General features: G+C 54.3%; 1 protein-coding gene across 4 annotated transcripts in view; it reads right to left on the bottom strand.

Annotated features, from left to right (window-relative positions):
- LOC147095467 (active breakpoint cluster region-related protein-like) overlaps nt 1-27,816 on the bottom strand; it is a 334,266-nt gene that overhangs the window by 291,973 nt on the left and 14,477 nt on the right. For 2 of the 4 annotated variants that reach the window (XM_085974612.1, XM_085974615.1), the window contains exon 1: nt 3,349-3,721. The exons of 1 other annotated variant lie outside the window; for it this stretch is intronic. In XM_085974612.1, the coding sequence (XP_085830738.1) occupies nt 3,349-3,400 (52 nt within the window). In that variant the 5' untranslated portion in view covers nt 3,401-3,721. Of the gene's footprint in view, nt 1-3,348; nt 3,730-27,816 lie in introns of those variants that run through there. One more of the 4 variants, XM_085974616.1, reaches the window with a different exon arrangement.

Raw genomic sequence — 27,816 nt, 5'->3', positions numbered from 1 at the left:
AGGGAGAGAGAGACTGAGGGATTGGAGATAGAGGGAGAGAGAGACTGAGGGATTGGAGATAGAGGGAGAGAGAGAGTGAGGGATTGGAGATAGAGAGAGAGAGAGAGTGAGGGATTCGAGATAGAGGGAGAGAGAGACTGAGGGATTGGAGATAGAGGGAGAGAGAGACTGAGGGAGTGGAGATAGAGGGAGAGAGAGAGTGAGGGATTGGAGATAGAGGGAGAGAGAGACTGAGGGAGTGGAGATAGAGGGAGAGAGAGAGTGAGGGATTGGAGATAGAGGGAGAGAGAGACTGAGGGATTGGAGATAGAGAGAGAGACTGAGGGATTGGAGATAGAGGGAGAGAGAGACTGAGGGATTGGAGATAGAGGGAGAGAGAGACTGAGGGATTGGAGATAGAGAGAGAGAGTGAGGGATTGGAGATAGAGGGAGAGAGAGACTGAGGGATTGGAGATAGAGGGAGAGAGAGACTGAGGGATTGGAGATAGAGGGAGAGAGAGAGTGAGGGATTCGAGATAGAGGGAGAGAGAGACTGAGGGATTGGAGATAGAGGGAGAGAGAGACTGAGGGAGTGGAGATAGAGGGAGAGAGAGAGTGAGGGATTGGAGATAGAGGGAGAGAGAGACTGAGGGAGTGGAGATAGAGGGAGAGAGAGAGTGAGGGATTGGAGATAGAGGGAGAGAGAGACTGAGGGATTGGAGATAGAGAGAGAGACTGAGGGATTGGAGATAGAGGGAGAGAGAGACTGAGGGATTGGAGATAGAGGGAGAGAGAGACTGAGGGATTGGAAATAGAGAGAGAGAGTGAGGGATTGGAGATAGAGGGAGAGAGAGAGCTACACCTACCTTGGTCTAACTATTACAGCATCAGGGAGCTTTAGCATAGCAGTGAATGCACTAAAAGAAAAAGCCCGAAGAGCCCTATATGCAATAAAAAGAAAATTCTACAACATCCAAATCCCAATCAAAATCTGGCTCAAAATATTTGACAGCATAATCCTGCCCATTGCACTGTACGGTAGTGAAGTATGGGGCCCGCTAAATCACCAAAGCTACACTAAATGGGAAAAACATACAATAGAAGCCCTACATGCAGAATTCTGCCGAAGCATCCTTCGCACCCAAAGAAAAACGCCAACAAATGCATGCAGAGCCGAACTAGGCAGATACCCACTGATAATAAACATCCAAAAACGAGCACTAAACTTCCTAAATCACCTCAAATCTAGCTCCCCAGACACCCTTCATTTCAAAGCCTTTCAGACCCAAGAGCTAAACCCAGAAAAGAGTCCCCTGAGTCAGCTGCTACGGAAACTAAGTACTCAGCCGGACCCTGACCAGCCCCAGACCAACACAGCCGTCCAAACACCAATCCGAGTGAACCAAATCATTAAAAAATGCAAAGAAACCTACCTGGAACATTGGAACAAAATAATCGAAAGCCAAAGCAGATTAGAATGTTACCGGGCCCTAAAAAGAGAATATAAACTGGCAGACTACCTCACGACCATCAGAGACACAAAACAGAGACAGACCCTCACCAGGTACAGACTAAGCGACCACCAACTGGAAATTGAAAAAGGCAGATACAAGAAATCCTGGCAGCCTAGAGAGAATAGAATATGCGATCAATGTCTGGCTGGCGAGGTTGAAACAGAAATGAATTTCCTCCTAAAATGCGAAAAATTCAACACATCAAGAAACATATTATTCAACAAGCTAAGCCAAACAACCCCAGATTTCAAGGAATTGGATGATCTGTCAAAATTGAGATTAGTCCTAGGAGAAGGAGACAGACCATACCTTGGGGCCAAATATGTAACAACATGTCACAACCTGAGGACTGTTTAAAATTAAGACTGTTTAAAATTAATATTGAACGTACCAAATGAAGTACAAAGACTGTTTAAAATTAATATTGTTTAAAAGTAATATTGTATGTACCCAACAAATGTCAAATCGATTGACACCTACAGAATGTTGGAAAACTGTACCTTTTTGCTATGTAAGCTTTGGCAATATGGTTCTCTGTAAACTTTCATGCCAATAAAGCATTTTAATTGGAATTGGAATTGGAATTGGACTGAGGGATTGGAGATAGAGGGAGAGAGAGACTGAGGGATTGGAGATAGAGGGAGAGAGAGAGTGAGGGATTGGAGAGAGAGGGAGAGAGAGACTGAGTGATTGGAGATAGAGAGAGAGAGACTGAGGGATTGGAGATAGAGAGAGAGAGAGAGTGAGGGATTGGAGATAGAGAGAGAGAGAGAGTGAGGGATTGGAGAGAGAGAGAGAGAGAGACTGAGGGATTGGAGATAGAGGGAGAGAGAGACTGAGGGATTGGAGATAGAGAGAGAGAGACTGAGGGATTGGAGATAGAGAGAGAGACTGAGGGATTGGAGATAGAGGGAGAGAGAGAGTGAGGGATTGGAGATAGAGGGAGAGAGAGACTGAGGGAATGGAGATAGAGGGAGAGAGAGACTGAGGGATTGGAGAAAGAGGGAGAGTGAGAGTGAGGATTTGGAGATAGAGGGAGAGAGAGAGTGAGGGATTGGAGATAGAGCGAGAGAGAGACTGAGGGATTGGAGATAGAGCGAGAGAGAGACTGAAGGAATGGAGATAGAGGGAGAGAGAGTGAGGGATTGGAGATAGAGGGAGAGAGAGAGTGAGGGATTGGAGATAGAGAGAGAGAGAGACTGAGGGATTGGAGATAGAGAGAGAGAGAGTGAGGGATTGGAGATAGAGGGAGAGAGAGACTGAGGGATTGGAGATAGAGGGAGAGAGAGACTGAGTGATTGGAGATAGAGGGAGAGAGAGACTGAGGGATTGGAGATAGAGGGAGAGAGAGAGTGAGGGATTGGAGATAGAGGGAGAGAGAGAGTGAGGGATTGGAGATAGAGGGAGAGAGAGACTGAGGGATTGGAGATAGAGGGAGAGAGAGACTGAGGGATTGGAGATAGAGGGAGAGAGACGCTGAGGGATTGGAGATAGAGAGAGAGAGAGACTGAGGGATTGGAGATAGAGGGAGAGAGAGACTGAGGGATTGGAGATCGAGGGAGAGAGAGAGTGAGGGATTGGAGATGGAGGGAGAGAGACTGAGGGATTGGAGATAGAGGGAGAGAGAGACTGAGGGATTGGAGATAGAGGGAGAGAGAGAGTGAGGGATTGGAGATGGAGGGAGAGAGAGAGTGAGGGATTGGAGATAGGGGGAGTGACACTGATTTCACTTCACACAACACTGCACCTGTAATCCGTTGGTAACAGGAGCGATCCCCATTTCCTCCTGTCCTCCCGCCAAACCACAATCTGCCCTGTACAATCACGCAAAGGAAGAGGAAAGCCAGAATCTCACCGGAGAGGCCGTGTGTCACCAGATAGCTGCAGGCCTCCAGATAGATGTCCATCGGCGAGCTGGAGTGTGGTGGCGGCGGTGGGGTGCTGCTTCCTTCATTGAAGGAGCACGGAGAGAGAGAGAGAGAGAGAGAGAGAGACAGTTCCTGCGACCCAGCCTCCCCCCGACCCCTGATAGCGTCACCCTCAGCCGACTCCCGGGAAGGGCCCAGGATTCAGGGAGAGAGCGAGCGAGAGAGAGAGAGAGAGAGAGACTGGATCCGAGTTGAGGCAAGCAGAGTTCCACTACGAGCTACACAATGGCCTGTTCCGCCCAGGCAACCCCACCACTTCCCAGTCGCCGAGTGTTGTGCAACAGAGAGAACTGAAGACAAAAGAGCAGGCCACGCAATCCCTCACTTTCCTGCCACAGAACTGACCACAGCAACGTCAAGTGAAGCGCGTCAACCCTGCCACGATTGGCTGCGGCCATTCTCTGGCAGGGCCACCTCGCTTCGCAAAAAGCTGAGGTTAAACTGTGATGGAAGGGAAAAAGATCAACTAACAAAACAATGGGGGCAGTGGGGCGGGGGGTGGGGGGGTGGCGGGTCGCTCACTTTCCTTTCTCGTCAAGTCAATCAGAATGTTTTCCGTTGGTTAGACAGGGTTGGGGGAAGGACTGACGGTAACATCAAGGTTCCTTCTGCGCATTCTCGCTTCTGAAAATTGTTTCTTAAAGTTTACATTCCGCACAAATTCCCTACACCCTGACCCATCCAACATTGCCAGAGGAGAGACCGAGAAACACACGGAGCCCGTGGGAGGGTCAGTACTGAGGGAGTGCTGCACTGTCGGAGGGTCAGTACTGAGGGAGCGCTGCACTGTCGGAGGGAAAGTACTGAGGGAGCGCTGCATTGTCAGAGGGGCAGTACTGAGGGAGCGCTGCACTGTCGGAGGAGCAGTACTGAGGGAGCGCTGCACTGTCGGAGGGTCAGTACTGAGGGAGTGCTGCACTGTCGGAGGGACAGTACTGAGGGAGCGCTGCACTGTCGGAGGGACAGTACTGAGGGAGCACTGCACTGTCAGAGGGGCAGTACTGAGGGAGCGCTGCACTGTCGGAGGGGCAGTTCTGAAGTAGCGCTGCACTGTCAGAGGGGCAGTACTGAGGGAGCACCACACTATCGGTGGGGGGGTACTGAGTGAGCGCTGCACTGTCGGAGGGGCAGTACTGAGGGAGCACTGCACAGTCGGAGGGGGCAGTACTGAGGGAGCACTGCACTGTCGGAGGGGAAGTAATGAGGATGATCTGCACTGTTGGAGGGGCAGTACTGAGAGAGTGCTGCACAGTCGGAGGGGCCAGTACTGAGGGAGCGCGGCACTGTCAGAGGGGCGGTACTGAGGGAGCGCCACACAGTCGGAGGGGCAGTACTGAGGGAGCGCTGCACTGTCGAAGGGAAAGTACTGACGGAGCCCTGCACTGTCGGAGGAGCAGTAATGAGGGAGGACCGCACTGACGGAGAGGCAATACTGAGGGAGTGCAGCACTATCGGAGGGGTGGTACTGAGGGAGCGCCGCACTGATGGAGAGCTGCAGTGTCGGAATGGCAGTACTCAGGGAGCGCTGCTCTGCTGGAGGGGCAGTTCTCAGGGAGCCCTACACTGTCAGAGGGCAGTACTGAGGGAGCCCTGCAAAGTTGGAGGGGCAGGACTGAGGGAGTGCTGCACTGTTGGAGGGACAGTACTGAGTGAGCGCTGCACTATCGGAGGGTCAGTACTGAGGGAGCGCTGCACTGTCGGAGGGACAGTACTGAGGGAGCGCTGCACTGTCGGAGGGACAGTACTGAGGGAGCGCCACACTATCGGTGGAGGGGTGCTGAGGGAGCGCCGCACTGTCGGAGGGGCAGTACTGAGGGCGCACTGCACAGTCGGAGGGGGCAGTACTGAGGGAGCGCTGAACTGTCGGAGGGGAAGTAATGAGGATGATCTGCACTGTCGGAGGGGCAGTACAGAGACAGTGCTACACAGTCGGAGGGGCAGTACTGAGGGAGCGCTGCACTGTCGAAGGGAAAGTACTGACGGAGCCCAGCACTGTTGGAGGGGCAGTACTGAGGGAGCCCTGCACTGTTGGAGGGGCAGTTCTGAAGGAGTGCTGCACTGTCGGAGGGGCAGTACTGAGGGAGCGCTGCACTGTCGGCGGGACAGCACTGAGGGAGCGCTGCACCGTCAGAGGGTCAGTAATGAGGGAGCCCTGCACTGTTGGAGGGCCAGTACTGAGGGAGCACTACACTGTCGGAGGGTCAGTACTGAAGGAGCGCCGCACTGTCGGAGGAGCAGTAATGAAGGAGGGCCGCACTGACGGAGAGGCAATACTGAGGGTGTGCAGCACTATTGGAGGGGTGGCACTGAGGGAGCGCCGCACTGATGGAGAGCTGCAGTGTCGGAATGGCAGTACGGAGGGAGCACTGCACTGTTGGAGGGGCAGTACTCAGGGAGCGCTGCACTGTCGGAGGGGCAGTACTGAGGGTGCGCTGCACTGTCGAAGGGGCTGTACTGAGGGAGCACTGCACTGTTGGAGGGGCAGTGCTCAGGGAGCGCTGCTCTGTCAGAGGGGCAGTTCTCAGGGAGCACTGCACTGTCGGAGGGCAGTACTGAGGGAGCCCTGCAAAGCCGGAGGGGCAGGACTGAGGGAGTGCTGCACTGTCGGAGGGACAGTACTGTGTGAGCTCTGCATTGTTGGAGGGTCAGTACAAAGGGAGCACTGCACAGTCAGAGGGGCGGTACTGAGGGAGCGTTGCACTGTCGGAGGCTAAGTATTGAGGGAACAGTGCCCTGTCAGAGGGGCTGCACTGAGGGAGTGCTACATTGTCGGAGGGGCAGCACTGACGGAGCCCTGCACTGTCGGAGTCGCAGTACTGAGTGAGCGCTGCACTGTCGGAGGGGCAGTACTGAGGGAGCGCAGCGCTGTCGGAGGGGCTGTATGGAGGGAGCGTTGCTCTTTCGGAGGGGCAGTACTGAGGGTGTGCTGTACTGTCGAAGGGGCAGTACTGAGGGTGCGCAGCACTGTCGGAGGGGTAGTAGTGAGGGAGCGCTGCACTGTCGGAGGGGCAGTATGCAGGGAGCGCCTCACTGTCGAAGGGGCAGTACTGAGGGAGCGCTGCACTGTTGGAGGGGCAGTACTGAGGGAGCGCCGCACTGTCGGAGAGGCAGTACTGAGGGAGCGCTGCACTGTCAGAGGGGCAGTACTGAGGGAGCGCTGCACTGTCAGAGGGGCAGTACTGAGGGAGCACAGCACTGTCAGAGGGGCAGTACTGGGGGAGCGCTGCACTGTCGGAGGGGCAGAACTGAGGGAGTACCACATTGTCGGAGGGGCAGTACTGAGGGGGTGCTGCACTGTCGGAGGGGCAGTACTGAGGGAGTACTGCACTGTCGGAGGGGTAGTACTGAGGGAGCGCCGCACTGTCGGAGGGTGAGTACTGAGGGGGTGCTGCACTGTCAGAGGGGCAGTACTGAGGGAGCGCCGCACTGTCAGAGGGGCAGTACCGAGGGAGCGCCGCACTGTCGGAGGGGCAGTACTGAGGGCGCGTCGCACTCTCAGAGGGGCAGTACTGAGGGAGCGCTGCACTGTCAGTGGGGCAGTACTGAGGGTGCGCTACACTGTCGGAGGGCAGTACTGAGGGAGTGCTGCACTGTTAGACGGGCAGTACTGAGGGAGCGCTGCACTGTCAGACAGGCTGTACTGAGGGAGCGCCGCACTGTCAGAGGGGCAGTACTGAGGGAGTGCTGCACTGTCGGAGGGGCGGTACTGAGGGAGCTCTGCACTGTCAGAGGGGCAGTACTGAGGGAGTGCCTCACTGTCAGAGGGGCAGTACTGAGGGAGTGCTGCACTGTCAGAGGGGCAGTACTGAGGGAGTGCTGCACTGTCAGGGGGCGGTACTGAGGGAGCGCTGCACTGTCAAAGGGGCAGTACTGAGGGAGCGCTACACTGTCAGAGGTGCAGTACTGAGGGAGTGCTGCACTTTCAGAGGGGCAGTACTGAGGGAGTGCCTCACTGTCAGAGGGGCAGTACTGAGGGAGCGCTGCACTGTCAGAGGGGCAGTACTGAGGGAGTGCTGCACTGTCAGAGGGGCGGTACTGAGGGAGCGCCGCACTGTCAGAGGGGCAGTACTAAGGGAGCGCCGCACTTTCAGAAGGGCAGTACTAAGGGAGCGCTGCACTGTCGGAGGGGCAGTACTGAGGGAGCGCCACACTGTCGGATGGTCAGTGCTGGGGGAGCGCTGCACTGTCAGAGGGGCAGCACTGAGGGAGCGCTACACTGTCGGAGGGGCAGTACTGGGGGAGCGCTGCACTGTCGGAGAGGCAGTACTGAGGGAGCGCTACACTGTCGGAGGGGCAGTACTGAGGGAGCGCTGCACTGTCAGAGGGGCAGTACTGAGGGAGCACCGCACTGTCAGAGGGGCAGTACTGAGGGAGCGCCGCACTGTCAGAGGGGCAGTACTGAGGGAGCGCTACACTGTCAGAAGGGCAGTAGTGAGGGAGCGCCGCACTGATGTTTTGTCTTTCAAGGCTTGTAGTCTCAGAATGAGGGTTCGGTAATTTAGAGCTGAGATGAGGCGAAATTTCTTCACTCAGGGACTTGTGATCTTTGTATTTGCTATCCTATACATTCAAGTCTGTGAGCAATAAATTTTTGGGCACTAAGGGAAGCAAGGGATATCGGGATAGGGCGGGAAAGTGGAGTTGAGGTAGAAGGAAGGCCGTGAGCTTTTTGATAAACGGAGCAGGCTCGAGGGGCGCCTGGCCTACTCCTGTTCCTATTTCTTAATTTCCTATGTTCTGAACCCTTAGCCCTCTCAGGTGGACGTAAGTGTTCCCATGACCACCGGTAGAGCAGGGGAGTTCTCCCCGGTGCCCGGGGACCAATATTTATCCTCAACCAACATCGCTGTAATAGCTCATCTGGTCATTATCACATTGCTGGTTTGCGGGATCTTACTGTACGCAAATTGTTTGCCCCCCTCCGCCAGTGCAGCACTCCCCACCTCCTGCTCTTTCCCCGCAGCCCTGCAAATCTTTCCCCTTCAAGTATTTACCCGATTCCCTTTTCAAAGTTACTGTTGAATCTTCTTCCACCGCCCTTTCAGGAAGTCCATTCCCGATAACAACAACTCACTGCCTGAAAAGATTTCTCCTCATCTCCCCCTCCGGATCTTTTGCCAATTATCTTAAATCTCTGTCCTGGGGTCAACGACCCTCCCGCCGGTCGAAACAATTTCTCCTTATTTACTCGATCAAAACCGAATGCAACATTCAACACCCCTATCATTTCACCTGAAGATACTCAGCTCTAAGTTGAATAATTCCAATTTCTCTAGTCTCTTCTGGGAGTGTTTGATGGGACAGTGTGGAGGAAGCTTTACTCTGTATCTAACCTGTGCTGTACCTGCCCTGGGAGTGTTTGATGGGACAGTGTAGAGGGAGCTTTACTCTGTATCTAAACCGTTCTGTACCTGCCCTGGGAGTGTTTGATGGGACAGTGTAGAGGGAGCTTTACTCTGTATCTAACCCGTGCTGTACCTGCCCTGGGAGTGTTTGATGGGCAGTGTAGAGGGAGCTTTACTCTGTATCTAACCCGTGTTGTACCTGCCCTGGGAGTGTTTGATGGGGCAATGTAGAGGGAGATTTACTCTGTATCTAACCCGTGCTGTACCTGCCCTGGGAGTGTTTGATGGGGTAATGTAGAGGGAGCTTTACTCTGTATCTAAACCGTTCTGTACCTGCCCTGGGAGTGTTTGATGGGACAGTGTAGAGGGAGCTTTACTCTGTATCTAACCCGTGCTGTACCTGCCCTGGGAGTGTATGATGGGACAGTGTAGAGGGAGCTTTACTCTGTATCTAACCTGTGCTGTACCTGCCCTGGGAGTGTTTGATGGGACAGTGTAGAGGGAGCTTTCCTCTGTATCTAACCCGTGCTGTACCTGCCCTGGGAGTGTTTGATTGGACAGTGTAGAGAGAGCTTTACTCTGTATCTAACCCGTGCTGTACCTGCCCTGGGAGTGTTTGATGGGACAGTGTAGAAGGAGCTTTACTCTGTATCTAACCCGTGCTGTACCTGCCCTGGGTGTGTTTGATGGGACAGTGTAGAGGGAGCTTTACTCTGTATCTAACCCCTGCTGTAAACCCTGGGAGTGTTTGATGGGGCAGTGTAGTGGGAGCTTTATTCTGGAACATACAGGGCTGGATTTTCATTGGGCCATGGAGGCGGGATTGGAGGTGCGTGGGGGTTAAACTTGCATAAACTGGTGGGCGGGCCCAACCCTGCCTCCATCCCGCCTCCAAGTAATTTTAAATAATTCGTGTCTATTGGTCCCATCTCCGTCCCGCCTCCAAGAGGTGGGATAGGCCGCTACAGCCTTTAACAAGCACTAAATTGGCTCTATAATGCCATTTTGATATGCCTTTGCGATTTTAACCCTTTTCCCACGTGAAACACGTCTGTTCTGAAACACGACAGTGAAACCTGGTGTGAGCACAATTGGATTGCTGACTATCAGCTGCAGGTCAACCATTAAATAGTAGATTTGATCAGCCATCATTTGCAGGTGGCAGGACATTGTTGTCTCGGGTCTGGAGGAACTTTTGGAAGGCATAACCACAGCTGTGGAAGTTTGGAGCCTGACACCCATCTCCAATGTGACCTCCTGGGAAACCCTTCTCACCACCTTCACTGAGCGTTTCCTCAACTGAGGCATATACCAGACGCATGGGAGCCATTTATTTCCTTCCCTTCTGGGCATTAGATGAGGAAGAAGACCAGCTGTGGCACCAGCAGAACCAGGAACAACAGCAGCAGCAACAGCAGCAGCAAAAGGAGCGCCAAGCTGCTGCTCACCCACCTGAAGATGCACAGGCCAGAAGGGGCTAGCGCATGGAAGCCCGTCGGCGCAGATACCCCCCAAACAGGGTCTACAGACACAGGGTCAGCTACCTCAACATGTCTGAGCAGCAGTGCCAAAGGCGGCTCCGACTTTCGCGAGAAGTAGTGGGTGACATCTGCGCAATGCTGCAACAATATCTGCAGCCCAGATGACCAGGTGGACAACCCTTACCAGTGGCCGTCAAAGTCACCACCGCACTCAACTTTTTTGCCTCAGCTCCTTCCAGGGATCAGCAGCAGACCTCAGCGGCATCTCCCAGGTGGCCGCACACACTTGCATCACGCAGGTAACCGATGCCCTCTTTGCCATTGTGCACAATCACATCCATTTCACCAAGGATCAAGCAAGTGTCACGGCGCGTGCGGTTGGATTTGCTAATCTGGCAGGCTTTCCAAGGGTGCAGGGCATTGCTGGCTGCACACATGTGGCCCTTAGGGCACCCCATCGCAATCCAGGTATTTTTGTCAATCGCAAAGGCTTCCACTCCCTCAACGTGCAGCTGGTGTGTGACCACAAGAAGGAAATTTTGCATGTTTGTGCCAAGTACCCTGGCAGTTGCCCATCAACCAGCGGCAGCATTATGTGAGAACATAGCTGCCCGGGGTGCAAGGAACGCACTCATCTTGGCCAGATTTGCTTAGCCTAGCCACTCAATCACTTTTGCCTCACAGCTCCTTACCTGAGCATCGACAATGGCCAAGAACCAGCTGATTCCTAACAATTTGACCACCATAATGACAATTACAAGTCATCCTAAGCCCCCAATGTGGAAGTCCCATTCGCGAAATGACACACGTCACAACTACAGCAGTAGCCATCAGATTTTTTATTTACATTATTCATCTGATGGCTTTTCCACATAAAACATCAAATTTCACCCAAGTGACTACCCTTGTGAGTATTTGTGCAGTATCTTCCTCTTACGTGTGCTCCGACATTGTGCTTCCCCTGTGGCTTCAGCAGATGTGGAGGCCCCTTGCTCACATTCCTGCTGCTCCTGTCTCAACACCTTTGGTGGGCGTCCTCTAGGGTGGCGAACCTGTTAGGGCTCGCCAACAGTCTGCTGCTCCTGCGGCTGTGCAGGGGTTGAGACGCTGATCTCAGTTGGGTGGGGACTCTGACCGAGGGCTCTGCAGTGGCATGGAAGTGTGAGTGCTTGGAGAGGATCCCCACTTCCTTGATGTCTGCCACCACAATTCACAATTCAAATCGCTTTATTGGCATGATAAGTTACATCTTATGTTGCCAAAGCATCAAAATACATTTATGGTTTAGCACATAAACGCAGTTCTATTCATACAGTGTATAAACAGGTATATCCCTGAGTGTATAAATATACATTCGCATTGTTTATATATATTCTTTTCTTAGTTTACTGGTTGTCCCTCTGTTCATGGCAAGCTGTAACATAGTGTGCCGTCAGTGTTATACAGCTTCTCTCCTCTCCCAGTAGGAATGGGAGTTTTTGGTTGTCATTCAGATTTCTGAAATCAGGGCATATTTGTGAGAATTTTTGGTAGAAATTCTCCCTGATGCCCTGATATTTTCCACAAGCTGTGAGGAAGTGCATCTCTGTCTCCACCACTCCCTGACTGCAGTGAGAGCATATCCTGTCCTCTCTTGGCAGCCTGGTCTGCCTCTCCCTCTCATGGGTCAGGTCCCGCTCAGCACTTGCAAGTGGCTTGAGATTACCTTGCTGCACATCAGGGGGGCCATGGGGACCCGTATCTGCAATGGCAGTCCTACTCAGAAGGACTTCCTTGAAGGTCTGGTTTCTCTGTTCAATAGATGACCATCGCTCCTCCAGAGATGGCCTTCTATTCTGGACACTCACCATGTTTTCTGCATCCTGGCGGCTTATCACCTCCATGGAGGTTGTCATCCATTCCATGGTGATGCGTTCATGCGCCAATGACTCCACAAAGGCTCTGCTCATGTTCGCTATGGACTCTTCCATTCGCTCCACACTCACATCGACCCTGGAGACAAAACCTGCCAGAGACTCCTGCATCTGTTCCTGGAATTCCAGCCCCGCTGATCTTATGGGTGGACCCAGAGGTAGAGGGTCGACATGCAGCTGAGCCGAGCTGGCAGAGTCCTGTGCCCTCCGACGAGGACTCTCCACTGCTGTCCCTGTCTCCACGATCTGCTGATGCTCACTTGTGAGCTGTGATACACCAGGTGACAACACTACTCTATCTCGCGAAGGTCCCACTGAGGTGTGAGTGTCTGCGCTGGTGCTCGGTGCGCTGAATTCTGCTGACGCTGCACCCTCAGAGGTTGCAGCTTCCTCTGAGGAGTCTGGATGCTCAGGCTGTTCCTCCTGGCTAGTGGGGACGGGTGCTTGCGATGGTCCTGTGGGGGAGTAAAGGAAAGAGTCAGAGATGTGATGCCAAGGTTACATGCACATTGCATATTGCAGATGATCATTAGTCCATCTGTTAGAGCTTCAGAATCATTATCAGCGACTCATGCAGTATCAATAAGAGAGATGGAAAATATTCTGTCACCAGCTTGCTGTGATGCACCTGTCTTGCCGTCCCCCACTTGTGCATCTTCCTCCACTCCTACGATCTCCAGGACCGCCTCCTCCCAGGGGGTGAGGTGGGCTACTGAGGGTGGCCCTCCTCCTGTCCTCGCGCGTTCTCGCTTATTGTGAGCTCTATTTTCCTGCAATGAGGGAGACAAGTGGAGTTTGAGTGAGAATGAAGGAGTGAGTGTAGAGAATCCATAGCATAGATGCTTAGAAGGAGACAAAGATGGAGTGAGGTGGCAAGACCAAGGGCCCTCCCTGTGTGTTGTAAGTTGTTTTCATAGCATCAGAGTGATAGGGAGTGTGAGGGCTGCATAGTCGAATAGTTAGTTGAATGTGACCATAGAGAGAGAGGGAATGGGTAAGGGTGAATGGATGTCAGTGTCAAGTGGGATGTGGAGGAAGAGATTGCTAAAGCTGATTGCTGGTGAGGAAAGGCAATGGGGATCAGATTGAGAGTGATGGGAAATTCATACTCACTTTTCCAGTGCGCAGAAGGTCATGAAATCTCTTCCTGCACTGTATCCAGGTTCTGCGGGTGACTCCCAAGGAGTTGACCTCCTGGGCCACCTGCATCCACACAGGCTTGGTCTGCTGGGAAGCTTCTTCCTCCCTGAAGAAGGGAAGAGCACCTCCTTATGATCTCTTGCTCCCTCCACTAAAGCCTGCAGGGCAACGTCGTCAAGCCTGGGAGCAGACCTATGTCTTTCACTGACCATTCTGCCTCCAGGTCCCTGTAGCAGCAAAGGCCAAAAGGTTGGCAGTCTGCAGAAGAAGCCAATCTTGTTGCAGACCTTAAATGCAGCAGCAATGATGACGTCATCGGAGGCGAGTTTCAGACTGGAAAAACTCATTTGCCACGGGTTCCCACACGCTGGAACTCAATTGGCCAATTAAGTTAAATTCGCATCAATCTCCCACATCGATTTAGATTCGTGTGGATAAGACGAAATGCAGATTACACCACCCGAACCCCCGCCCCTGAATGAAAATCCAGCCCACAGTGTTAGCTGATCTCACCTGGAGTGAGACTGAGCCCCACACAGAGCAGGAAAGACCGTGTTTCCATCCCCGGCCTGTGCTGAATTAGTTGGGGAAAAATAACAAGTCAACAATTGGTTCAATCACACCTGGGTTGGGGGCTAATCGCAGTTAATAAAGCCGCCATTTAAAAATGGGCCGCTGTGTGCAGCGCAGATGCAGAATGAGCCGGCTTGTGAGGCACCGAGAGGTCAATGGCTGGTTGAAAGTGACTGACTGGACAAAGGGCAAATAATGATGGAGCTTCAAAACTCGAGCACCAGTGAACTGAGGAGAAAAGGTGCAGAGGACAGGCCATTATTGGGTGATAGCGGTACAGTAACACAGGGAGTGAAAGTGTCAAAAAGATTATCACTGGCAAAACACACATAATCAAAACTCAGGAAGATTTGTCTGAGCTAAAAGAGAGAATGTTTACAAAAGAAATATATTTGAATGTTAACTTCAACACAGAATCTCTGTTCAAAGGCTGGGCAGACAGATGACACTGATACAATTATTAATTTGTTTATAGTCACACAAGAAAATAACTTTGCGTATTTGTTTCTGCTACAAGCGGGGGCGGGGAGGATTAGATACACTGTCCTTCCCCCTCTGGGACCAGGTGTCACAGTGCGTTAGATACACTGTCCTTTCCCCTCTGGGACTGGGTGTCACAGTGCGTTAGATACACTGTCCTTTCCCCCTCTGGGACCGGGTGTCACAGTGTGTTAGATACACTGTCCTTTCCCCTCTGGGACTGGGTGTCACAGTGCGTTAGATACACTGTCCTTTCCCCCTCTGGGACCGGGTGTCACAGTGTGTTAGATACACTGTCCTTTCCCCTCTGGGACTGGGTGTCACAGTGCGTTAGATACACTGTCCTTTCCCCCTCTGGGACCGGGTGTCACAGTGTGTTAGATACACTGTCCTTTCCCCCTCTGGGACCGGGTGTCACAGTGTGTTAGATACACTGTCCTTTCCCCCTCTGGGACCGGGTGTCACAGTGTGTTAGATACACTGTCCTTTCCCCCTCTGGGACCGGGTGTCACAGTGTGTTAGATACACTGTCCTTTCCCCCTCTGGGACCGGGTGTCACAGTGTGTTAGATACACTGTCCTTTCCCCCTCTGGGACCGGGTGTCACAGTGTGTTAGATACACTGTCCTTTCCCCCTCTGGGACCGGGTGTCACAGTGTGTTAGATACACTGTCCTTTCCCCCTCTGGGACCGGGAGTCACACTCTGTTAGATACACTGGCCTTTCCCCCTCTGGGACCGGGTGTCACAGTGTGTTAGATACACTGTCCTTTCCCCCTCTGGGACCGGGTGTCACACTCTGTTAGATACACTGTCCTTTCCCCCTCTGGGACCGGGTGTCACAGTGTGTTAGATACACTGTCCTTTCCCCCTCTGGGACCGGGTGTCACAGTGTGTTAGATACACTGTCCTTTCCCCCTCTGGGACCGGGTGTCACAGTGCGTTAGATACACTGTCCTTTCCCCCTCTGGGACCGGGTGTCACAGTGCCTTAGATACACTGTCCTTTCCCCCTCTGGGACCGGGTGTCACAGTGCGTTAGATACACTGGCCTTTCCCCCTCTGGGACCGGGTGTCACAGTGCGTTAGATACACTGTCCTTTCCCCCTCTGGGACCGGGTGTCACAGTGCGTTAGATACACTGTCCTTTCCCCCTCTGGGACCGGGTGTCACAGTGCCTTAGATACACTGTCCTTTCCCCCTCTGGGACCGGGTGTCACAGTGCGTTAGATACACTGTCCTTTCCCCCTCTGGGACCGGGTGTCACAGTGCGTTAGATACACTGTCCTTTCCCCCTCTGGGACCGGGTGTCACAGTGCCTTAGATACACTGTCCTTTCCCCCTCTGGGACCGGGTGTCACAGTGCGTTAGATACACTGTCCTTTCCCCCTCTGGGACCGGGTGTCACAGTGCCTTAGATACACTGTCCTTTCCCCCTCTGGGACCGGGTGTCACAGTGCGTTAGATACACTGTCCTTTCCCCCTCTGGGACCGGGTGTCACAGTGCGTTAGATACACTGTCCTTTCCCCCTCTGGGACCGGGTGTCATAGTGTGTTAGATACACTGTCCTTTCCCCCTCTGGGACCGGGTGTCACAGTGTGTTAGATACACTGTCCTTTCCCTCTCTGGGACCGGGTGTCACAGTGTGTTAGATACACTGTCCTTTCCCCCTCTGGGACCGGGTGTCACAGTGTGTTAGATACACTGTCCTTTCCCCCTCTGGGACCGGGTGTCACAGTGTGTTAGATACGCTGTCCTTTCCCACTCTGGGACCGGGTGTCACAGTGTGTTAGATACACTGTCCTTTCCCCCTCTGGGACCGGGTGTCACTGTGTGTTAGATACACTGTCCTTCCCCCTCTGGGACCGGGTGTCACAGTGTGTTAGATACACTGTCCTTTCCCCCTCTGGGACCGGGTGTCACAGTGTGTTAGATACACTGTCCTTTCCCCCTCTGGGACCAGGTGTCACAGTGTGTTAGATACACTGTCCTTTCCCCCTCTGGGACCGGGTGTCACAGTGCCTTAGATACACTGTCCTTTCCCCCTCTGGGACCGGGTGTCACTGCGTGTTAGATACACTGTCCTTCCCCCTCTGGGACCGGGTGTCACAGTGTGTTAGATACACTGTCCTTTCCCCCTCTGGGACCGGGTGTCACAGTGTGTTAGATACACTGTCCATTCCCCCTCTGGGACTGGGTGTCACAGTGTGTTAGATACACTGTCCTTTCCCCCTCTGGGACCGGGTGTCACAGTGTGTTAGATACACTGTCCTTTCCCCCTCTGGGACTGGGTGTCACAGTGCCTTAGATACACTGACCTTTCCCCCTCTGGGACCGGGAGTCACAGTGCTTAAGATGCACTGTCCTTTCCCCCTCTGGGACCGGGTGTCACTGTGTGTTAGATACACTGTCCTTCCCCCTCTGGGACCGGGTGTCACAGTGCCTTAGATACACTGTCCTTTCCCCCTCTGGGACCGGGTGTCACAGTGTGTTAGATACACTGTCCTTTCCCTCTCTGGGACCGGGTGTCACAGTGTGTTAGATACACTGTCCTTTCCCCCTCTGGGTCCGGGTGTCACTGTGTGTTAGATACACTGTCCTTCCCCCTCTGGAACCGGGTGTCACAGTGCCTTAGATACACTGTCCTTTCCCCCTCTGGGACTGGGTGTCACAGTGCCTTAGATACACTGACCTTTCCCCCTCTGGGACCGGGAGTCACAGTGCTTAAGATGCACTGTCCTTTCCCCCTCTGGGACCGGGTGTCACTGTGTGTTAGATACACTGTCCTTTCCCCCTCTGGGACCGGGTGTCACAGTGCGTTAGATACACTGTCCTTCCCCCTCTGGGACCGGGTGTCACAGTGTGTTAGATACACTGTCCTTCCCCCTCTGGGATCGGGTGTCACAGTGTGTTAGATACACTGTCCTTCCCCCTCTGGGACCGGGTGTCACAGTGCCTTAGATACACTGTCCTTTCCCCCTCTGGGACCGGGTGTCACAGTGCCTTAGATACACTGTCCTTTCCCCCTCTGGGACCGGGTGTCACAGTGCTTAAGATGCACTGTCCTTTCCCCCTCTGGGACCGGGTGTCACTGTGTGTTAGATACACTGTCCTTCCCCCTCTGGGACCGGGTGTCACAGTGCCTTAGATACACTGTCCTTTCCCACTCTGGGACCGGGTGTCACAGTGTGTTAGATACACTGTCCTTTCCCCCTCTGGGACCGGGTGTCACACTGCGTTAGATACACTGTCCCTTCCCCCTCTGGGACCGGGTGTCACAGTGCGTTAGATACACTGTCCTTTCCCCCTCTGGGACCGGGTGTCACAGTGCGTTAGATACACTGTCCCTTCCCCCTCTGGGACCGGGTGTCTCTGTGTGTTAGATACACTGTCCTTCCCCCTCTGGGACCGGGTGTCACAGTGTGTTAGATACACCGTCCTTTCCCCCTCTGGGACCGGGCGTCACAGTGTGTTAGATACACTGTCCTTTCCCCCCTCGGGAACGGGTGTCACAGTGCATTAGATACACTGTCCTTTCCCCCCTCGGGACCGGGTGTCACAGTGTGTTAGATACACTGTCCTTCCCCCTCTGGGACCGGGTGTCACAGTGTGTTAGATACACTGTCCTTTCCCCCTCTGGGACCGGGTGTCACAGTGTGTTAGATGCACTGTCCTTTCCCCCTCTGGGACTGGGTGTCACAGTGCCTTAGATACACTGTCCTTTCCCCCTCTGGGGCCGGGAGTCACAGTGCTTAAGATGCACTGTCCTTTCCCCCTCTGGGACCGGGTGTCACTGTGTGTTAGATACACTGTCCTTCCCCCTCTGGGACCGGGTGTCACAGTGTGTTAGATACACTGTCCTTTCCCCCTCTGGGACTGGGTGTCACAGTGCGTTAGATACACTGTCCTTTCCCCTCTGGGACCGGGTGTCACAGTGCGTTAGATACACTGTCCTTTCCCCCTCTGGGACTGGGTGTCACAGTGCGTTAGATACACTGTCCTTTCCCCTCTGGGACCGGGTGTCACAGTGCGTTAGATACACTGTCCTTTCCCCCCTGGGACCGGGTGTCACAGTGTGTTAGATACACTGTCCTTTCCCCCTCTGGGACCGGGTGTCACAGTGTGTTAGATACACTGTCCTTTCCCCCTCTGGAACCGGGTGTCACAGTGTGTTCGATACACTGTCCTTTCCCCCTCTGGGACCGGGTGTCACAGTGCCTTAGATACACTGTCCTTTCCCCCTCAGGGACCGGGTGTCACATTGTGTTCGATACACTTTCCTTTCCCCCTCTGGGACCGGGTGTCACAGTGCCTTAGATACACTGTCCTTTCCCCCTCTGGGACCGGGTATCACAATGTGTTCGATACACTGTCCTTTCCCCCTCTGGGACCGGGCGTCACAGTGTGTTAGATACACTGTCCTTTCCCCCCTCGGGAACGGGTGTCACAGTGCATTAGATACACTGTCCTTTCCCCCTCTGGGACCGGGTGTCACTGTGTGTTAGATACACTGTCCTTCCCCCTCTGGGACCGGGTGTCACAGTGTGTTAGATGCACTGTCCTTTCCCCCTCTGGGACCGGGTGTCACAGTGTGTTAGATACACTGTCCTTTCCCCCTCTGGGACTGGGTGTCACAGTGCCTTAGATACACTGTCCTTTCCCCCTCTGGGACCGGGAGTCACAGTGCTTAAGATGCACTGTCCTTCCCCCTCTGGGACCGGGTGTCACAGTGTGTTAGATACACTGTCCTTTCCCCCTCTGGGACCGGGTGTCACAGTGCATTAGATACACTGTCCTTTCCCCTCTGGGACCGGGTGTCACAGTGCGTTAGATACACTGTCCTTTCCCCCTCTGGGACCGGGTGTCACAGTGTGTTAGATACACTGTCCTTTCCCCCTCTGGGACCGGGTGTCACAGTGCCTTAGATACACTGTCCTTTCCCCTCTGGGACCGGGTGTCACAGTGCGTTAGATACACTGTCCTTTCCCCCTCTGGGACTGGGTGTCACAGTGCGTTAGATACACTGTCCTTTCCCCTCTGGGACCGGGTGTCACAGTGCGTTAGATACACTGTCCTTTCCCCCTCTGGGACCGGGTGTCACAGTGCGTTAGATACACTGTCCTTTACCCCTCTGGGACCGGGTGTCACAGTGCCTTAGATACACTGTCCTTTCCCCCTCAGGGACCGGGTATCACAATGTGTTCGATACACTGTCCTTTCCCCCTCTGGGACCAGGTGTCACAGTGCGTTAGATACACTGTCCGTTCCCCCTCCGGGACTGGGTGTCACAGTGCGTTAGATACAATGTCCTTTCCCCCTCTGGGACCGGGTGTCACATTGTGTTCGATACACTTTCCTTTGCCCCTCTGGGACCGGGTGTCACAGTGCCTTAGATACACTGTCCTTTCCCCCTCTGGGACCGGGTGTCACAGTGTGTTAGATACACTGTCCTTCCCCCTCTGGGACCGGGTGTCACAGTGTGTTAGATACACTGTCCTTTCCCCCTCTGGGACCGGGTTTCACAGTGCCTTAGATACACTGTCCTTTCCCCCTCTGGGACCGGTGTCACAGTGCGTTAGATACACTGTCCTTTCCCCCTCTGGGACCAGGTGTCACAGTGCGTTAGATACACTGTCCTTTCCCCTCTGGGGCCGGGTGTCACAGTGTGTGAGATACACTTTCCTTTCCCCATCTGGGACCGGGTGTCACAGTGCATTAGATACACTGTCCTTTCCCCCTCTGGGACCGGGTGTCACAGTGCGTTACATACACTGTCCTTTCCCCCTCTGGGACCGGGTGTCACAGTGTGTTAGATACACTGTCCTTTCCCCCTCTGGGACCGGGTGTCACAGTGCGTTAGATACACTGATCTTTCCCCCTCTGGGACCGGGTGTCACAGTGCGTTAGATACTCTGTCCTTTCCCCCTCTGGGACCGGGAGTCACAGTGCCTTAGATACAATGTCCTTTCCCCCTCTGGGACTGGGTGTCACAGTGTGTTAGATACACTGCCATTTCCCCCTCTGGCACCTGGTGTCACAGTCTGCTAGATACACTGTCCTTTCCACCCTGGGACCGGGTGTCACAGTGCGTTAGATACACTGTTCTTTCCCCCTCAGGGACCGGGTGTCACATAGCGTTCGATACACTGTCCTTTCCCCCTCTGGGACCGGGTGTCACAGTGCCTTAGATACACTGTCCTTTCCCCCTCAGGGACCGGGTGTCACATTGTGTTCGATACACTTTCCTTTCCCCCTCTGGGACCGGGTGTCACAGTGCCTTAGATACACTGTCCTTTCCCCCTCTGGGACCGGGTATCACAATGTGTTCGATACACTGTCCTTTCCCCCTCTGGGACCGGGCGTCACAGTGTGTTAGATACACTGTCCTTTCCCCCCTCGGGAACGGGTGTCACAGTGCATTAGATACACTGTCCTTTCCCCCTCTGGGACCGGGTGTCACTGTGTGTTAGATACACTGTCCTTCCCCCTCTGGGACCGGGTGTCACAGTGTGTTAGATGCACTGTCCTTTCCCCCTCTGGGACCGGGTGTCACAGTGTGTTAGATACACTGTCCTTTCCCCCTCTGGGACTGGGTGTCACAGTGCCTTAGATACACTGTCCTTTCCCCCTCTGGGACCGGGAGTCACAGTGCTTAAGATGCACTGTCCTTCCCCCTCTGGGACCGGGTGTCACAGTGTGTTAGATACACTGTCCTTTCCCCCTCTGGGACCGGGTGTCACAGTGCATTAGATACACTGTCCTTTCCCCTCTGGGACCGGGTGTCACAGTGCGTTAGATACACTGTCCTTTCCCCCTCTGGGACCGGGTGTCACAGTGTGTTAGATACACTGTCCTTTCCCCCTCTGGGACCGGGTGTCACAGTGCCTTAGATACACTGTCCTTTCCCCTCTGGGACCGGGTGTCACAGTGCATTAGATACACTGTCCTTTCCCCCTCTGGGACTGGGTGTCACAGTGCGTTAGATACACTGTCCTTTCCCCTCTGGGACCGGGTGTCACAGTGCGTTAGATACACTGTCCTTTCCCCCTCTGGGACCGGGTGTCACAGTGCGTTAGATACACTGTCCTTTCCCCCTCTGGGACCGGGTGTCACAGTGCCTTAGATACACTGTCCTTTCCCCCTCAGGGACCGGGTATCACAATGTGTTCGATACACTGTCCTTTCCCCCTCTGGGACCAGGTGTAACAGTGCGTTAGATACACTGTCCGTTCCCCCTCCGGGACTGGGTGTCACAGTGCGTTAGATACAATGTCCTTTCCCCCTCTGGGACCGGGTGTCACATTGTGTTCGATACACTTTCCTTTGCCCCTCTGGGACCGGGTGTCACAGTGCCTTAGATACACTGTCCTTTCCCCCTCTGGGACCGGGTGTCACAGTGTGTTAGATACACTGTCCTTCCCCCTCTGGGACCGGGTGTCACAGTGTGTTAGATACACTGTCCTTTCCCCCTCTGGGACCGGGTTTCACAGTGCCTTAGATACACTGTCCTTTCCCCCTCTGGGACCGGTGTCACAGTGCGTTAGATACACTGTCCTTTCCCCCTCTGGGACCAGGTGTCACAGTGCGTTAGATACACTGTCCTTTCCCCTCTGGGGCCGGGTGTCACAGTGTGTGAGATACACTTTCCTTTCCCCATCTGGGACCGGGTGTCACAGTGCATTAGATACACTGTCCTTTCCCCCTCTGGGACCGGGTGTCACAGTGCGTTACATACACTGTCCTTTCCCCCTCTGGGACCGGGTGTCACAGTGTGTTAGATACACTGTCCTCTCCCCCTCTGGGACCGGGTGTCACAGTGCGTTAGATACACTGATCTTTCCCCCTCTGGGACCGGGTGTCACAGTGCGTTAGATACTCTGTCCTTTCCCCCTCTGGGACCGGGAGTCACAGTGCCTTAGATACAATGTCCTTTCCCCCTCTGGGACTGGGTGTCACAGTGTGTTAGATACACTGCCATTTCCCCCTCTGGCACCTGGTGTCACAGTCTGCTAGATACACTGTCCTTTCCACACTGGGACCGGGTGTCACAGTGCGTTAGATACACTGTTCTTTCCCCCTCAGGGACCGGGTGTCACATTGCGTTCGATACACTGTCCTTTCCCCCTCTGGGACCGGGTGTCACAGTGCGTTAGATACACTGTCCTTTCCCCCTCTGGGACCGGGTGTCACAATGTGTTCGATACACTGTCCTTTCTCCCTCTGGGACCAGGTGTCACAGTGCGTTAGATACACTGTCTTTTCCCCCTCCGGGACCAGGTGTCACAGTGTGCGAGATACACTGTCCTTTCACCCTCTGGGACCGCGTGTCACAGTGCGTTAGATAAACTGTCCTTTCCCCTCTGGGGCCGGGTGTCACAGTGTGTGAGATACACTGTCCTTTCCCCCTCTGGGACCGGGTGTCACAGTGCGTTAGATATACTGTCCTTTCCCCTCTGGGACCGGGTGTCACAGTGTGTGAGATACACTGTGCTTTCCCCCTCTGGGACCAGGTGTCACAGTGCGTTAGGTACACTGTCCTTTCCCCTTTGGGACCGGGTGTCACAGTGTTTTAGATACACTGTCCTTTCCCCCTCTGGCACCGGGTGTCACAGTGTGTTAGATACACTGTCCTTTCCCCCTCTGGGACCGGGCGTCACAGTGTGTTAGATACACTGTCCCTTCCCCCTCTGGGACCGGGTGTCACAGTGCATTAGATACACTGTCCTTCCCCCTCTGGGACCGGGTGTCACAGTGTGATAGATACACTATCCTTTCCCCCTCTGGGACCGGGTGTCACAGTGTGTTAGATACACTGTCCTTTCCCCCTCTGGGACTGGGTGTCACAGTGCCTTAGATACACTGTCCTTTCCCCCTCTGGGACCGGGAGTCACAGTGCTTAAGATGCACTGTCCTTTCCCCCTCTGGGACCGGGTGTCACTGTGTGTTGGATACACTGTCCTTCCCCCTCTGGGACCGGGTGTCACAGTGTGTTAGATACACTGTCCTTTCCCCCTCTGGGACCGGGTGTCACAGTGTGTTAGATACACTGTCCTTTCCCCCTCTGGGACCGGGTGTCACATTTTGTTAGATACACTGTCCTTCCCCCTCTGGGACCGGGTGTCACAGTGCGTTAGATACACTGTCCTTTCCCCTCTGGGACCGGGTGTCACAGTGCGTTAGATACACTGTCCTTTCCACCTCTGGGACCGGGTGTCACAGTGCGTTAGATACACTGTCCCTTCCCCCTCTGGGACCAGGTGTCACAATGCGTTACATACACTGTCCTTTCCCCCTCTGGGACCGGGTGTCACAGTGTGTTAGATACACTGTCCTTTCCCCCTCTGGGACCGGGTGTCACTGTGTGTTAGATACACTGTCCTTCCCCCTCTGGGACCGGGTGTCACAGTGTGTTAGATACACTGTCCTTTCCCCCTCTGGGACCGGGTGTCACAGTGTGTTAGATACACTGTCCTTTCCCCCTCTGGGACCGGGTGTCACAGTGTGTTAGATACACTGTCCTTTCCCCCTCTGGGACCGGGTGTCACAGTGTGTTAGATACACTGTCCTTTCCCCCTCTGGGACTGGGTGTCACAGTGCCTTAGATACACTGACCTTTCCCCCTCTGGGACCGGGAGTCACAGTGCTTAAGATGCACTGTCCTTTCCCCCTCTGGGACCGGGTGTCACAGTGTGTTAGATACACTGTCCTTTCCCCCTCTGGGACCGGGTGTCACAGTGTGTTAGATACACTGTCCTTTCCCCCTCTGGGACTGGGTGTCACAGTGCCTTAGATACACTGACCTTTCCCCCTCTGGGACCGGGAGTCACAGTGCTTAAGACACACTGTCCTTCCCCCTCTGGGACCGGGTGTCACAGTGCCTTAGATACACTGTCCTTTCCCCCTCTGGGACCGGGTGTCACAGTGCGTTAGATACACTGTCCTTTCCCCCTCTGGGACCGGGTGTCACAGTGCGCTAGATACACTGTCCTTCCCCCTCTGGGACCGGGTGTCACAGTGTGTTAGATACACTGTCCTTTCCCCCTCTGGGACCGGGTGTCACAGTGCATTAGATACACTGTCCTTTCCCCCTCTGGGACCGGGTGTCCCACTGCGTTAGATACACTGTCCCTTCACCCTCTGGGACCGGGTGTCACAGTGCGTTAGATACACTGTCCTTTCCCCCTCTGGGACCGGGTGTCACAGTGAGTTAGATACACTGTCCTTCCCCCTCTGGGACCGGGTGTCACAGTGCGTTAGATACACTGTCCTTTCCACCTCTGGGACCGGGTGTCACATTGTGTTAGATACACTGTCCTTTCCCCCTCTGGGACCGGGTGTCACAGTGCGTTAGATACACTGTCCCTTCCCCCTCTGGGACCGGGTGTCACTGTGTGTTAGATACACTGTCCTTCCCCTCTGGGACCGGGTGTCACAGTGTGTTAGATACACTGTCCTTTCCCCCTCTGGGACCGGGCGTCACAGTGTGTTAGATACACTGTCCTTTCCCCCCTCGGGAACGGGTGTCGCAGTGCATTAGATACACTGTCCTTTCCCCCTCTGGGACCGGGTGTCACTGTGTGTTAGATACACTGTCCTTCCCCCCTCTGGGACCGGGTGTCACAGTGTGTTAGATACACAGTCCTTTCCCCCTCTTAGACTGGGTGTCACAGTGTGTGAGATACACTGTCCTTTCCCCCTCTGGGACCGGGTGTCACAGTGTGTTAGATACACTGTCCTTTCCCCCTCTGGGACTGGGTGTCACAGTGCCTTAGATACACTGTCCTTTCCCCCTCTGGGACCGGGTGTCACAGTGCTTAAGATGCACTGTCCTTTCCCCCTCTGGGACCGGGTGTCACTGTGTGTTAGATACACTGTCCTTTCCCCCTCTGGGACCGGGTGTCACAGTGCATTAGATACACTGTCCTTTCCCCTCTGGGACCGGGTGTCACAGTGCGTTAGATACACTGTCCTTTCCCCTCTGGGACCGGGTGTCACAGTGCGTTAGATACACTGTCCTTTCCCCCTCTGGGACCGGGTGTCACAGTGCGTTAGATACACTGTCCTTTCCCCCTCTGGGACCGGGTGTCACAGTGTGTTAGATACACTGTCCTTTCCCCCTCTGGAACCGGGTGTCACAGTGTGTTCGATACACTGTCCTCTCCCCCTCTGGGACCGGGTGTCACAGTGCCTTAGATACACTGTCCTTTCCCCCTCAGGGACCGGGTGTCACATTGTGTTCGATACACTTTCCTTTCCCCCTCTGGGACCGGGTGTCACAGTGCCTTAGATACACTGTCCTTTCCCCCTCTGGGACCGGGTATCACAATGTGTTCGATACACTGTCCTTTCCCCCTCTGGGACCGGGCGTCACAGTGTGTTAGATACACTGTCCTTTCCCCCCTCGGGAACGGGTGTCACAGTGCATTAGATACACTGTCCTTTCCCCCTGTGGGACCGGGTGTCACTGTGTGTTAGATACACTGTCCTTCCCCCTCTGGGACCGGGTGTCACAGTGTGTTAGATACACTGTCCTTTCCCCCTCTGGGACCGGGTGTCACAGTGTGTTAGATACACTGTCCTTTCCCCCTCTGGGACTGGGTGTCACATTGCCTTAGATACACTGTCCTTTCCCCCTCTGGGACCGGGAGTCACAGTGCTTAAGATGCACTGTCCTTTCCCCCTCTGGGACCGGGTGTCACTGTGTGTTAGATACACTGTCCTTCCCCCTCTGGGACCGGGTGTCACAGTGTGTTAGATACACTGTCCTTTCCCCCTCTGGGACTGGGTGTCACAGTGCGTTAGATACACTGTCCTTTCCCCTCTGGGACCGGGTGTCACAGTGCGTTAGATACACTGTCCTTTCCCCCTCTGGGACCGGGTGTCACTGTGTGTTAGATACACTGTCCTTCCCCCTCTGGGACCGGGTGTCACAGTGCGTTAGATACACTGTCCTTTCCCCCTCTGGGACCGGGTGTCACAGTGCGTTAGATACACTGTCCTTTCCCCCTCTGGGACCGGGTGTCACAGTGTGTTAGATACACTGTCCTTTCCCCCTCTGGAACCGGGTGTCACAGTGTGTTCGATACACTGTCCTTTCCCCCTCTGCGACCGGGTGTCACAGTGCCTTAGATACACTGTCCTTTCCCCCTCAGGGACCGGGTGTCACATTGTGTTCGATACACTTTCCTTTCCCCCTCTGGGACCGGGTGTCACAGTGCCTTAGATACACTGTCCTTTCCCCCTCTGGGACCGGGTATCACAATGTGTTCGATACACTGTCCTTTCCCCCTCTGGGACCGGGTATCACAGTGCGTTCGATACACTGTCCTTCCACCCTCTGGGACCGGGTGTCACAGTGCGTTAGATACACTGTCCTTTCCCCCTCTGGGACCGCGTGTCACAGTGCGTTAGATACACTGTCCTTTCCCCTCTGGGGCCGGGTGTCACAGTGTGTGAGATACACTTTCCTTTCCCCCTCTGGGACCGGGTGTCACAGTGCATTAGATACACTTTCCTTTCCCCCTCTGGGACCGGTTGTCACAGTGCGTTACATACACTGTCCTTTCCCCCTCTGGGACCGGGTGTCACAGTGTGTTAGATACACTGTCCTTTCCCCCTCTGGAACCGGGTGTCACAGTGCGTTAGATACACTGATCTTTCCCCCTCTGGGACCGGGTGTCACAGTGCGTTAGATACTCTGTCCTTTCCCCCTCTGGGACCGGGAGTCACAGTGCCTTAGATACAATGTCCTTTCCCCCTCTGGGACTGGGTGTCACAGTGTGTTAGATACACTGTCCTTTCCCCCTCTGGGACTGGGTGTCACAGTGTGTTAGATACACTGCCATTTCCCCCTCTGGCACCTGGTGTCACAGTCTGCTAGATACACTGTCCTTTCCACCCTGGGACCGGGTGTCACAGTGCGTTAGATACACTGTTCTTTCCCCCTCAGGGACCGGGTGTCACATTGCGTTCGATACACTGTCCTTTCCCCCTCTGGGACCGGGTGTCACAGTGCGTTAGATACACTGTCCTTTCCCCCTCTGGGACCGGGTGTCACAATGTGTTCGATACACTGTCCTTTCCCCCTCTGGGACCAGGTGTCACAGTGCGTTAGATACACTGTCCTTTCCCCCTCCGGGACCAGGTGTCACAGTGTGCGAGATACACTGTCCTTTCACCCTCTGGGACCGCGTGTCACAGTGCGTTAGATAAACTGTCCTTTCCCCTCTGGGGCCGGGTGTCACAGTGTGTGAGATACACTGTCCTTTCCCCCTCTGGGACCGGGTGTCACAGTGCGTTAGATATACTGTCCTTTCCCCTCTGGGACCGGGTGTCACAGTGTGTGAGATACACTGTCCTTTCCCCCTCTGGGACCAGGTGTCACAGTGCGTTAGGTACACTGTCCTTTCCCCTTTGGGACCGGGTGTCACAGTGTTTTAGATACACTGTCCTTTCCCCCTCTGGG

This window comes from Somniosus microcephalus, unplaced genomic scaffold (genome assembly GCF_052327205.1).
Source record: "Somniosus microcephalus isolate GS21.2 unplaced genomic scaffold, FLI_Smic_1.0 unresolved_chr1, whole genome shotgun sequence".
NCBI lineage: Eukaryota > Metazoa > Chordata > Chondrichthyes > Squaliformes > Somniosidae > Somniosus > Somniosus microcephalus.
Note: the sequence above shows the minus strand (reverse complement) of the source record. Positions and strands in the feature narration are given on the sequence as shown.